Source organism: Ips typographus, linkage group LG8 (assembly GCF_016097725.1).
Source record: "Ips typographus isolate SLU linkage group LG8, UJ_Ityp_2.0, whole genome shotgun sequence".
Taxonomy (NCBI): Eukaryota; Metazoa; Arthropoda; class Insecta; order Coleoptera; family Curculionidae; genus Ips; species Ips typographus.
The window spans coordinates 3,206,279-3,220,190 of NC_138429.1; the positions used below are offsets into that span (position 1 = coordinate 3,206,279).

Sequence of the window (13,912 nt, forward strand, 5' to 3'; positions counted from 1 at the left end):
TAGTCTTAAAAAAGGCTTCATCAGAGTTATTTAGTAATACTGTTTCACGTCTAAAAAGAGACAGAATTCTTTAACATATTTTTTATGATCGCCTACTGATCTTGAAAACTGTACAGGTGTTTACTATTTATTCATCAAACTGTGAAAATATGCATTTATAGTGGGTTCAACCTACACCCGAACTGTTTACTGCTCACTCTCTTTTGTATAACATTTTTTGTTTTAAAATCAAGACTTTGACCGTTAATAATATAAACTAAAACAATTTTTGGTATTTGAATTGTTTCAGGTTATGACCGAAACGAAAAAGGGGTCCGAGGTTATTGCAACGCGTACCTGTTGGCATTCGATAAACATTGGAATCTCGTGCTAAGCGATATCGATGAGGTCTGGTTCAGGTCAATTAAGGTCAAGAAAAGTCCATTAATCCTAGGTAAGTTGGAGACTTTTTAGGTTCATTTTAAATTGAAAAAAATTATTGTAATGTTTTCCGTGAACGGTACAACATGCAATATATTCTAATTAAACAGAACCAACACGACACTTCAAGAATGCCATAGACAACTACAATATTATAGTCAATGCTGTGCGTTTATAATGTCACTTCCGCAATGGTTCTTTGTTGTGCGAGCATTATGGTATATCTCTATAAGTGAAGTCGAATAGCTAACAAGGTCATCTTTTTGCATGAACGCTGTTTCCTAACTTGCGGAAAACCGCTACTTTCTGAATTCACATTTTAAAGAAAGCTACAATGAACTTATGGAGTGAATATCAATGTTTAGAATTTTATCTTGTGTGTTCTGACTAAAGAGTGGCTCATGAAAGAAGTCTCCCTCTTGTACTAAAATAAAGTTAATTAGAAAAGTGTTATCGTAGGGAGGACATTTTTTCAAACTGTTTCACAGACTTACATTAAAATAATAGAATACCCACATTACATTAAATAAACTGCCCATAATTACAATTTTGAAAACTATTCTTGATTCCAAGTGTTTTTCATATCGCAATAATGCTAATTTTAGTGTATTACATGGTGACATTTTTGGTTTGACGCTTCAAAAATTCAACCAGAAGTTAAGGTATACATGCTATTATTCAAACCGGTTTGCTTTGCTATTTTCATCTAGGTGCAGGTAATTGAATTAAAATAGTGAAACATATTTAACGTAAATAGTTCTTCTATGTTTTGCATTTTTTTAAACAAAATCTTTGTCGTTTTTTACATAAATATTTAAAAACATTGACACACCCTACCTGCTTAAATTAAACTATTACATTTTCTTTAGCCTTCTAGAAATTGGCTAAGGAACAAAACACTATTAATATTAATTGTATTATTTTTATTGAAACTATTAAGGCTAATGTAATTGCCGATTTAATTATGCAAACATTTCCTCCGCCGAGTACAATTCTTCAGATAACTGTACACAAACAAGTCCGTATACTCTTGGTGTGCGGTCCATTTCAAATTACTGATTATCAAAACTGGGACAGTTTAGACGCCACACCATTTGTTTATGCTATAGTTTGCTCTAATACAATTTTAATTTATGGTTGGGTAATTGTTTTTAGCGAATTTTCGGTGTTTTAGGTCAGAGAGAAACCGAATCCTCAAATCGGGTACGAATCCCTAAGATCGAAACTAAGAAAGTCAGCAAAAATACTGAAGAGTGCAGAAGGCACGTGGATCAAATGCTGATGAGAGGGGAACATGTGATTTTAGTTTGTAAGGCCGAAACAACACCCAGTTGATCTTTAGTACCCTACAGGTAAGGTTAAGGAAATGTTAATGTTTAAAGTATTTTTGTAATAATGATGTTTTTATATGCTTACGGTTGTTTATGTGTGGGTTCCTCCATCTCATCAAATCTATGATCAAACTTTTCATACAGAGTGAAGGATTGCGTTATTTTAACCTGACTCTATCAATAAATCGAGCTGAAAACGTATTATTTTCGATAGTAAGGACAAACGATATTTTGCGGGAATGAAGGTCTATGATATTAAATACTAATCTAATAAAACCACTCGAAAAATTACAACTAGCTGCTAGGCGGCAACCTTGACGCGTTTTGTGTTTTGTTGTGCATCAGGGTTCCGCGGTTTATGCGTATACATGGTGGACCAAAAATGTTTATAACAATACAGTTCGTCAAAACTTCTCACCGTCCCAAAGTGACAAATCCGGTACGTAATGGCGCTAGCTTTTCATTGTTATGTAATGACAGTTCTGTTCAAAAGAGTGCATTTATAATGCGTACGAATATTGTATGTCACTCAGTGTAGTTGCTATCTAAGATAAGTCTGTATCAAGGACCCAACTGCTTTTGAAGGTTTTAATCTTAAATGAAAATAATGTTTATTCTAAGTTAGACAGTGTAATTCAAATTCGACTTTTGAAGACATGTGTCAGTTTTAGTTTGAGCCACAGTTAGGCCCAATTGTACAACAGTGGTTGACAACAGAATGTCACTGACAGCAATGTATTTTATATGGCAAAGTTTAACTACCATTGGAAGTTTAACTGAACCGGTGTTTAAACTGTGATTGTACAATTGGGCCTTAGACAGTGATATTCACTGTGGTGAATGCTATTTAAATCTCCAGCCTAAACTTTTGGATAGTGAAACGTTTATTCCGATCATGTTACCACACATTTAATGATTACATTAAGATACGCAAGTGAAACCAACATAAGGACATTAAAAAAAATTTATGTCTTGTTGTTTCTTCATCAAATTACCGAAAAAATTGTGAATAACTAGAGTGTAACATACCGGTTCCGGTGAAAACGAGACAAATTTCGGGGAGCAACATTTTACTTTCATTTTCTTGCATACTTTATATAAACATTCGTTTTGTTTTCGTATCTTGATTTTTATACCCTTAAGGTTTAGTTTACCTGGTTTAATATGCTTGGTTAAACGAGTTGTGTTCTTTAATCTTCAGACAAGTCAAACAAACCGTTTTTCTCATTATAAATTTGATCGTTTCAGTGAAAGTACTACTATCGAAATAATGTTCGTTTTATAGTAGCTTTTTATCGCCAGTTTTGTTTTTAAATATCTGTGTCAGGGACGCAAACTTGAATTTGGTTTTGTTTGTTCAATGATTCCACGTTTTTTTTTTGCTTTATTTGCGTCAATTCACAAACTAAATGAATAATTTTCAAGCTGATGTTTTTAGTACAAGTTACTGTTTAATATGGTTCTCCAAGCTTTGTTCTGGTATAAAAAAGTTTAGTTGCCTCTTGGATTAGTTGGTTATCACTCAAAATATCATCATTGCTGTAACGAACCATTTCTCATTGAATTTAGAAATAACTAACGTTTCGTTTCTAAGCCATCATTAATGGAGTGATCAGTTTGAGTTTTCCAGTTTACTACGGTTTTGATTTTTTGATCTACAGAGTTCAAGAGGTGAGGTGTCAAAGTATACTGTCTTGTCATATTTGGAAAAATTTATAAATGTTTATATTATATTTGACATCTTCTAAATCTTTAAATCATCTTCTGCTTGTTACCTTAAAAACGTTTATTTACACTGACAGTTGAATACTTGGGAATTGATTGTTGTTTTCTTTTTTGATACGTTGAAAACTTACCGAGGCAACGCCATAACATGAACTGGTAAATCCAAAAATTAAATCCTAGTTGGTGGTAAGGGTAATCCAAAATATCCAAGATACACTATTATAACTTAAAAAAACACCACTTGTCAAGGCAAAAAAGAAACTTGAATCCACTTTTCTATCGTTGTCACTCAAATCTCAGGTCCGGACCTGTCGTATCGCCACGCACCGTAAAGTTACCGAATATCCATGTTAATCCTTTAGGGCACTAGTGCGAAAAAATGTCGTGTATCCAACAAAAATCCAGGAAAAAAGTGCCGGCCGAAACAGACGAAACGCGCGCGCGGTCGTTAGTCTTTCGCAGTCGACTACGGCTCCGGTTGGTTTGCGCAACACGTACTTAAAACAACTGAACGAGAAGCGCGGTTCAGAGCCTACCTCGATCGGCGAAGGTTTTTTTTAGCGGGGAAAGGTGGTAAAGAAAGGACTCGAAAATCGCTAATTTTACCAAAACGCGAGTACCAGGCCCAAGGTCCTCGGTGCACCCGACAGCCTTGATACCGTAAAGGTTGGTCGACGTTCGAAATTATGGTTTTTTTGATCGATGTCCTACGTGAAAACTATCCTGTTATTAAGTTTTTTTCTGGAGGGGGAGGAGGGGCTAGAGAATTTGCGAACGCATTGCTATAATTAATTAGTTATACGAAGTTACACGGCCAGTAGCATAATACCACCAACAAGCCTAATTAATAACCTCGATACTTTTTTGACATGTAACATTTTTTTTCTGTTAACCAATTAACAATTTAACATACAAAATTAGTGTCTGAACAAGTTTGACAAACAAATTATGACAGTTTCCCGTTATAATGCATTCTTAAAGTAGATTAAAAGACCAATTTTTAAACCGACGAAAAATTGTTAGCTAAGCCGGGCGCAACATAACAACGATTACGTCAACTTTTACCACTTTTGTTTTCTTTGGTGCCAATAAACTCTAACGTCATCTGCGAAATGTAGAAGAAAAGAAAATGCAAGCGCAACACCGCAATATAAAAGAATTACTTCAACTGGTTCTCATGTCAACGGCGAAAGTCCTGATGCTGGTGGCCGTGTAATAATATACATTGTCGGCACTTTTTCCTAAATAAAGTCGTCAAACATTGAAGAGTATTTAATTGGATTGTTGGCACTGTTCACCAACTAGTCGGAAAAACTGTCATTAAAATTTTGAAAAATCTCCACTGATAACCGGAAGGTTACCCTCCAAAATAATAAAAACGAACGTTATCCCAACAAGTTCGAACAACAAAACTTTCCCATTCAATTCACAATATTAATCAACATTCACGTATGGTTAAATTATATTTAGAACGATGCGATTTCCTTGAAAATTGAACGTTGCCTTGCAACCTTGCATTAGTATTTACGCATAGCTTGTTATACTATACGTGATCATGTATTTTCCGAAAATGCGATACGCACGTAAAAATGTAACATTGCGGTTGTTTAAGAATCACTTTTTTAAACAGAAAATAATGCATGTGATAAGGTTGACAACCTCGAAATGTAAATTTGTTTTTTTCATTGCATCAAACTGTTTTTTTTTTGTTTCAATTTTCTTTGTTGTCTCTATAATCATAATTGATGTGATATTACAATTCCGCAGTTCACTGAATTAATTTAGGATAAACGGTTATTTGGTAAGTTTCAAATGAATATTGAAATCATTATAGGGATTAGAAAGGCTAACAAGAGTTTTTGTAAAACTGATCTTTAGGGCTTGGTTGCTTTTTTCAAATTCACATATGTGTCAAGTTTGCTTTACGGCATCATCAGACATAAAAAAATCTATTTGTCAAAATTTAATTTTTTGATATTTATTAGAATTGTTTGTTTTTTTTTGACATTTTATGTTATTTACTTCGACAGTGTTAAATGTAACAAAATGAAAAACTCATGCGCAGGTTCATTGACTCATACGGACTATGTACGGTATGAACTGAGAGTGAACAAACTCGATATAAACATTCACTCTTTGCACATACATTTGAATAGATTAATACCCATTGTGGTAATTAAATCGGATTATTCGTCAAACAATAATTAATGCCTACACGGTAGTTTTTTCCTGGTGTCGGTTTCTCTTTTCCGCCGGCAACAAAGTCGAATTTGCATCCAATTACCGAACGATTTTTGTTCAAATGCATAATAGAAATCCGAAAAATTATAAATTAATGTAATCTTTAGGTAATTATTCGGAAAAATAAAAGTCGTCTAGGTGTATTCACCTCCCAAGTCCGAGTGAAAGTCTCTTTAAATGGCGATTTCACGAATCCCGCGTATATACGTTTTAGCTTTTACTTTCTATAAAATCGGCCGGCTACTCCGCAACTATTTACTGATTTAATGCATAACGATGATTTTATTAAATTGTTATGATTACGTCAAAACGGAAATCTATTGTAATTCAGGTTTATTGCTCGTTCGAACGCGAAAAAATACCTTAAACACGAAACTGACCGTTTTGTTAATGTTGCGTTAAGTTTTAGGAATTCAATTCACTGTCAAATAACTTTTTTTACAATAATTGTAGAAAATAAAACTCCCTCATTTAAGGGATGACAATATCACTTTTTCAACATGATACAAACATAACACCTCTTTTCATCCAGGTACTATTATTATTCAACATTATTAACATAGTATTTAACTGCTATTTTTTCACAAAACATAACATTGGACGTAGAAATACAGGGTGGTCCAGTTTTAAATGTCAATAATTCACCAATCCATAGCCAATTAAAAAATAAGTTGACATTCATTATGTGATTTTCCTGAAAAGTGCTTCTTAAGGAAAATACAGTCCTTCAAATTTCTGTTCAAAAAATCGATTTTTTTTGTCATAACTGTCAGACCGTTGGAGCAATATTGATCAAATTTGGAACAAGCACTTTATTACACGTTATTACGGTCAAAGACTCAAAACTAACCCAACCCAACTTAAAAATTGTCTTGGAAACGGAAAATTCACTTAAGAAGTTTAAAAAATTTGTAGCCAGTTTTCATAGTTTCCAGACAAACTAAAAGACTGAGAATTGAATTAGAAAAGATAAAAATTTCAGAAGCTTAAAAATTGTGTTTGTAACCAGTTTTTACGCAAATCGAGAGACTTTAATACTAAAAATTGACTTGTAGACATAAAAACTACTTTTTCAAGAATTTGTTACAACAAATTCATACCTTTAAACCTTAAAAATTGACTTGAACCCCAAAATGTGACTGAACTAATGAAAAGTGACATCAGAAGCTTAAAATTTGCATTTGAAGTAAGTTTTCATAATTTGAAGACAAATTTCAATATTTTAGTCTTGAAAATAGTCTTAGATGCAGGACATTGGCATTAGATTCATGAAAATTGTCTTGAAAACTAACTTTTCGTGCTTTTTACTTTGCTTTTCATTTTCTTCGAATTCTGGACTATTTTTAGTGCTTCAAAACTGCTTTCAGCTTGGAAAATAAGTTATTGACATAGCAAACTTAAAAAACAATTTTTACATTCTTCATAGACTTAACATGGCATTCCAAGCTTTGTCACTATTAAATCGACTTCTAGACACCTCAGTGCTAAAAATTCGAGTATTTCTTAATAAACTAGACTGTTTTAAGGCTGTTTTCAGTGCCTCAAATCGAGTTTCAAGACTATCTTTATAAAGTTTTTGACTTATCAGGCCTAAAAGCTAGTTTGTCCACTGACCATAATCTTGAAAATGTTATTTCAAGCTTCTTCACTATTAAATTGACTTCTACACTCATAGGTGCAATAAATTGTAGCATCTCTAAGAAATTCAGACTGTTTTTAATGCTTTTTAAAACTGAAAAATCGAGTTTAAGACTATTTCCAAAAGTCAAGTTTCTTCAGTAATAAAAGTAAAAAATGTTGGTACCAAATGCTACAATAATAGTCTTAAATAATAAAATAAAATAATAAAATGTCCGAAAATTTAATTTACTTCTAGACTTGTTGTCCAGTCCAGAAAATTGAGTTGTACACCAATTAAAGTCTTGAAAATATACTTTTGGACTCTCTTTAGTCCTAGTAAAGTCAGTTCTAGCATTAAAAGTCAACTTTTATATTATTTTTAGTGGTTAAAAATGAGTTTCATGTACAATACAATCTTTGTCTTGATTTCCGGACTTTTTTAGTTCTTGAATGCCAGTTTCAGACACCCAACCAGGATGGCAGTCTAAAAAAGCGAATCATAAGACCATTCCTAATAGTGAAAAAGTTTTTAGACTATTCAGTACAAATTTGGACTTTCACAAGTCTTGGATGTTGAGTTTTAAACTATAAAACGATTTTTTAAATTGAAATTTGGAGGACTGTATCTTCCTTAGGAAACGTTTTTCAGAAAAATGACATAATGCAAGTCAACTTATTTTTTGATTAGCTATCAAATGGTGAATTATTGACACTTAAAACTGGACCACCCTGTGTAAACTGCCTTTAACTATTACATCTGCTTTAGATGAGTGACACAAGTCACTCACAAACTGTTTCAGTCAAATTATTTCTTCATATAACATCATTCTAAAGGCAACTTCTAGTCGCGTCACTCTTACGGTACTTCTTCGAGTTGGGCCTATTACGCATAGCAAAAAAAACGTAACGTGCACCGTAAAATTAATAACGAAACGATAATATATCAAAAGGAACCGTAAACGCGGTAATTACCACATCGAAGTGGAAAACAAAATCCGTAATTATATCGAATACACGGTCCGTTAGGCCTTTGGCGCCTTTTGATACGATGATGGCGTCCATCGGGGCCGTTTCAGCTTTGTGGAACCATTTTTGCTATTTATTAATTTATAGTGACATAGAGGCTATAACGGTGGTGACTGGCTCGCTGTAATTGGATCTAATTCAATAACATTAGAGTTAGCGGCAAAAAAGCAAAACGGCTGAGTGAGTACAGGAATTTATTTTAAAAGTGAGGAAGTTGTTACTTTTTGATTGAGATTTATACTTCATATCACTAGTTTCGTAAATAATTTACCAATTATAAATTACGTTCCTTACAAAGAAATGAAATATCAAGTCAAGATATAAAATAACCATGATTTAACTAAAATGACTCAAACACATACGTAAGGTTATCAAGGTAGTGTATACGTCGACCTTACCGCTTTACTTCCTACTTGCTGTCGCCAAAGAAAATCCAATATAAGTTTTTACCTCGACAAATTGAACGGGTAATCGTTTTTAAAGGTGGAGTATGTTTAGATGCAATTAGTTTCATGTGTTTTTCGTTTTGCTGTGGAAACCGGACAGAGTAAATGGGTCGCATTAAACCGACCAGATTTTACTACAGTTAGTACAGATCTTTGGTAATCTTTTTAATTGATGATAGAACTGAAGTAGCAGTAGTTTCCTGGTATATGACGCCAAAAGATGAGTCATTACGTTAACCAAACTGTAAAAATCAACGAGAAAAACATTCGAATAAACAATCTGGCCTTTAGAGGTATTTGGTTGTAAAGCCTAAGGTCGAGCCCGTTCCTTGTAGGCTGACCGCCAAAATCAATGTCAGTGGGTTTTTAATGCTGATATTACTTTTAATATTGTTAAACGGCTTAGATTATGCGCAAACCATTCTGATGGGGAAGTTATGTAAATTGTTATGAAATGTAAATTATTCTATTTGTATTGTTTCTTTAAGATGTTTGTTGTTTTAGTTGTACAGGGTTATTCACCATATAATAATTGAAATATCCCTTATCACTGTAAACAGATTTCGATTGTATAGTTTTGCAACGGAAAAGTAAAGTTCAATCATTGTTAGAAAATTAGCATGTTGTACTAGTTGACAACAGGGCGAGAAAAATATAACCTTTAAAAATAGTTATTTGCGCAACAAGGAAGGAAAGTAGTTGCACTTTTGAGGGTGCAAAACGCAGTTTACTCCAGAGTTGCCAGCCAATGGCCAATGTTATGTTAATGAAAAAAACAACAGCAATTAAATACTATGTTCAATTTTGTCAAACTCTCTAGTAAAAGTAATATTTTCATCCTTCAAATGAGGGAGGAAAGTTTTATTTTCTATAGGGTCATAGTGAAAAATGCAATACAATGAGCAACATGTCAAAATTCCATGGTTAGGATAGATCACAATAGTTTCTGAACAGACTTTGACAACAATGATAAGGGCTGGGTAATTTATAGTGAAAACTATTCTGTTTATTGTCCTTTATTTTTTAGTTAGTCCCATAGTTGCTGTAAATTTATTATGAGTACTTTGTTGTACCATTCCTATTGCAATCCTGTTTTTAAGATGATTTTTTGTTAATTAGAATTGTGATTTTTTATATTTGGTTAGGTGGCTGTTTGCTGTTTTCTACCTATTTTTGAGGGGGTTGTACTTAAGCCAGGCCCGGAATGTGGACAATTAGCTATTTGTGGCCTTTCTTCGTAACAATCTCTCATAAATATCAGCGGTCGGTCGTACGACGACGTCGGTACCATCGTCGTTGCACCAGGTCGGCCCGTCCCACCAATGCGAATGCACCAAGTTCAGTTGAGATAGGTCCGGGAGAACGTTGACCCATAACTAACCTACAACTTTCTATATGAGAGCGATTTTTTCTCTTTTCTAAAGGACCAACCTTGTTCTATTTGTAAGTGACAAGTTGCCATGTTCAAATACTTTATGAAAAAGTTGTGAATAAAACAAGTAAGGGTTTGCACAACTCCATTCTGTATAAAAGTAAACTGGACCAAAACTAAAACACCAACTCAGTAAATTTACATTCTATTCTGTTAGCTTATGAGGTGTATTAAGATGTCAGAAGTCTAAAAAAAGTACAATTTTGAATGTAAAAATCTCAACAATGAATTTTTTTTCAAAAATGTTTATAAAGACCTTTCTTTTTAACATAATTGCAGCATAGACAAACATTATTAGAAAGGTTCCAAAAATGTACAAGCCAATCATATACACATTGTTATCTAATTGTCTATCTGAAAATATGGCAACTTTGCTATTTTAATGGAACAATAATATTTTAGAAAATTAAAAGTTTTTTTGTGTTATCACAATTTTCTGGGATAGTGGGTGTGTAGTTAAATTTCACGATTACAAGAAATAAAACCGAAATAAGCAATTTTGCATAATGGGCGGCGAATTCCTAAGCAATTCCGTCGAACTAAAGAGCGAGGCGGCAGTACTCCGGGCGGTTCGGTACTAAACTCGTAATTTTCCGCGGGCAATTCAGCAAGTTTGACCCATTTCACGGTTTGAAGAGCGGCCACGTAGGTTCTTCACCCCGAAAGGTAAAAGCACTGCATAGCATGCTTGAGCATAAAATGCGCGAGCCTCTCTCTCTCTTTCGCTCTGTCGCTCCTATACGATTGACAAATTGACGTGCACTTATGCCCGTGGTGCAGGCGCTATAAGGATTGTTTGTAATTAGTTTAGTTTTTTTTTACGGACCTGTCGTCTAGGAATCACTGCATTTTTTTTGAAATTGACTTTGAGTATTTTAACTGTAAGCATATAAAAACGACATTATTGACACGCTTGTGCTGAAAGTTTTCGTGTTTTGAAACGCAACTAAATTTCTATTCTTCCTTATCTAGAGAATGGTATCGCTTTGAAAAGTTCAAAATGTCAAACCGAAATCAGTTAAGGTTCGGAAAAATTGCACCAAATTGACTTGAAGTAGAAAGTGAGGATTTGAATAAAACGTGATCGCGTGAAAGCCATCACACGGGGTCATCCGTATTTGTCACTTTCAAAACCGATTCGATTGGATAGGGAGGAGGAATATGGTTGTGCGTTTTTATATGGTATTGGCGTTCCAGTAACCCGATGCGTTCATCTTTTGTGGCCGTAAGGAGGCTGGCGTTACATAATTTTGTTGAGATTTAAAGAGTCGTAAAGCGGCCGATCAAAGACATAGCCGGGTGAGCTAAAAGCGGGCTCGTAAACCGCCACGGAAAATAGAGAAGAGTAAAAGAGAGATATAGAATAGACGGAGTGAGCAGAAAAACGAAGTCTTACAATCAGAATTTGCGGAAGCAGAGCCGTTAGGTTAGGTTAGGACCTGTCAACTCCTGCAAGCGTCAAATAAGGTCTCTTTAACAAACTGTCTAATGACATCACCTTTGGTTCTCTACTTTTTTAAGTTTGGGAAAGATATATTTACCAGGCCAATTCAGTAATTTTGTAAATGAGTTTAGCTAAAGAAACTACATTTTTCTCTCTCTGTATCTCAGAGAAACTTTCTGTAGGGACTACATCTAATATTACTCTATCTCTGGAATCTCAATGCCGAACAACAATAACATTTCGTTCAGTGAACCCACAGGATGAAAATCTGTCCGATGCGTGCATTTTCGCATTGTTGCTAGATCTAGGCAGGAATGTTTGAAAAAGTGCATTCATCCTAAATTGTTTCAGTAATCATTTAAAAAACCACTAAAAAGGTGTATTGTATAATTGCTGTGCATCAAAAGTTGCCCTAACCACGTAATGGTGTTTACAGTGAAAAAATATAGTAGTGGCAACCCTGTTTAGACGAATGCATTTCCAGTCTGGATATTTTAAACTAGACTGCATATCGTGTGGCTCGACTAGCTTGACCCATATTCCCCTTGGTATATTTAAATTAGAGGCCAAAAATAGCAGGCTGTACACTTTTGGTTTTAGAAGGTTGACCGGTTGTAAAGAAAATACAAATCAGTATTGTTTTTTGTTTCTTTCAACGTCTAGGCCGTTTAAACTTTTAGCTAATGTAATTTTGTATGTAAATCAATGCTGTATGAGTGGTACCCACAGCACAAGTCACTGAGCAAAACCATACGCCACGATATCATCCTTATTCCTTTCTGCTTCACACAAACTATTGAACGTCCGCGAAATAAGAGTAAATTTGCAATAAATGATATAATCGATGCGTTGTTGGGTATGGGTTGTTCGACCCGACCAATTTCGTAAATGCCGATGACGACCTAGACCTGCATTCGGTGGCGGCTGGTTTAAGTGGGTTAGTCAGGTTGGCTGTGACCTACTTAAAAAGTCAGTCATTGTCAAGTGCACAATTATCGAATCAAGTGTACACCGACGACCCTGAACGGATGCTCGCTTGGACACTTACAACTGATATCGTATCTTGTTCTTCGGTTTTATCCGAGCAAGACCTGAAATTTTACCCAACCCTGTTTTCAAACTGATTCAAGTCAAAGATTGTTTAGTTAGTTGTTTAAAGTTTACCAGAATCTCTTCTGTTGTCTCTCGTATTATGCGAATCATAGACATCAGACTGACCTTTAACTTCTATAATAAGGTATAGAAATTGCAAAACTACCCTTAAGGAATCAATGATATGAAGAGAGAATTATTACAAATCAATGAAATGGACGAAGAGGGACATTCAGACGTTGCAATGAGTGATCAGGTTGGTGTTCTGATAGACTGACACATGTCATTTACAAAGATTTTTTCCTTATTGGTCCATAGCAATGATTTGTAGTAGGGTCACTGCACCAGTAATTGACCAGCAACCAATATTTGACCGATTTTAAGTAAAGCTCTGTTATTATTTTGGTTAAAAATATCGATTGAAGACCATACATTGAAGTAGTCTATTGATATCCATTGTCTTGAAAATAAGGATTTTTTTTTTCAAGAAAATAAAGAAAATTTATTTATTTAATTTATAGAAAAGGTACATTTTTGTAGGGATGTCAAGTGTTTACCATTATAGTTAGTTTTAGTAGGATTGTATGTAGTTATTAAGAAAATTAACAGTATTACTTGATGAACTTCAAAGGAGGCGAAAAAGGTGGTACGTGGAGGTAGAAGGTGGGAAAAAAGGTTTTTTTTTGTTTTTGGTTGATGATTGTCAAGAGAGACTTTTAATGAGAGCTGGAAAGTCAGTTTTCTAAAAAATTCGAGCAAAAATCAGATTATTGAAGATCAGGGGATCTTAGAAAGCTGTTTCCTTCCGGAACGGAAGTTACTGAGTGTAATACCGAGTGCTACCAGCAATTGTACCGTCTAGTCCACGTTATGACATGGAGCAGATTGTGATAGAGGACCTATTCCAGAAGTGGTTAAATCGATAACCGAGGAGGCCTCCCGGCTGTTACCGAGATACAGCCTTTACAGTTAAAAATCCACCTCAACGGAAAAGAAGAAGATTGGTCAACTGACGGTTTATTTTGGACAATTTGGACTCTTTGACGAAGAGTATTAGTTGTAAGCAGTTTGTAATTTTTTGTATTACAAAAGATATTTGTAGTTTCAATGATATATTTAGAAGCAGGATTTTTAG

The 13,912-nt window shown here is 34.4% G+C and overlaps 1 protein-coding gene across 1 annotated transcript in view; it reads left to right on the forward strand.

The window, feature by feature from the left end:
• Nucleotides 1–13,912, forward strand: part of Lsm11 (U6 snRNA-associated Sm-like protein LSm11) — a 62,078-nt gene that overhangs the window by 45,361 nt on the left and 2,805 nt on the right. Inside the window, 3 exon segments of the mRNA XM_081984744.1 lie at nt 117–125; nt 298–433; nt 1,595–1,772. Coding sequence (XP_081840870.1) covers nt 117–125; nt 298–433; nt 1,595–1,755 — 306 coding nt within the window. The 3' untranslated portion in view covers nt 1,756–1,772.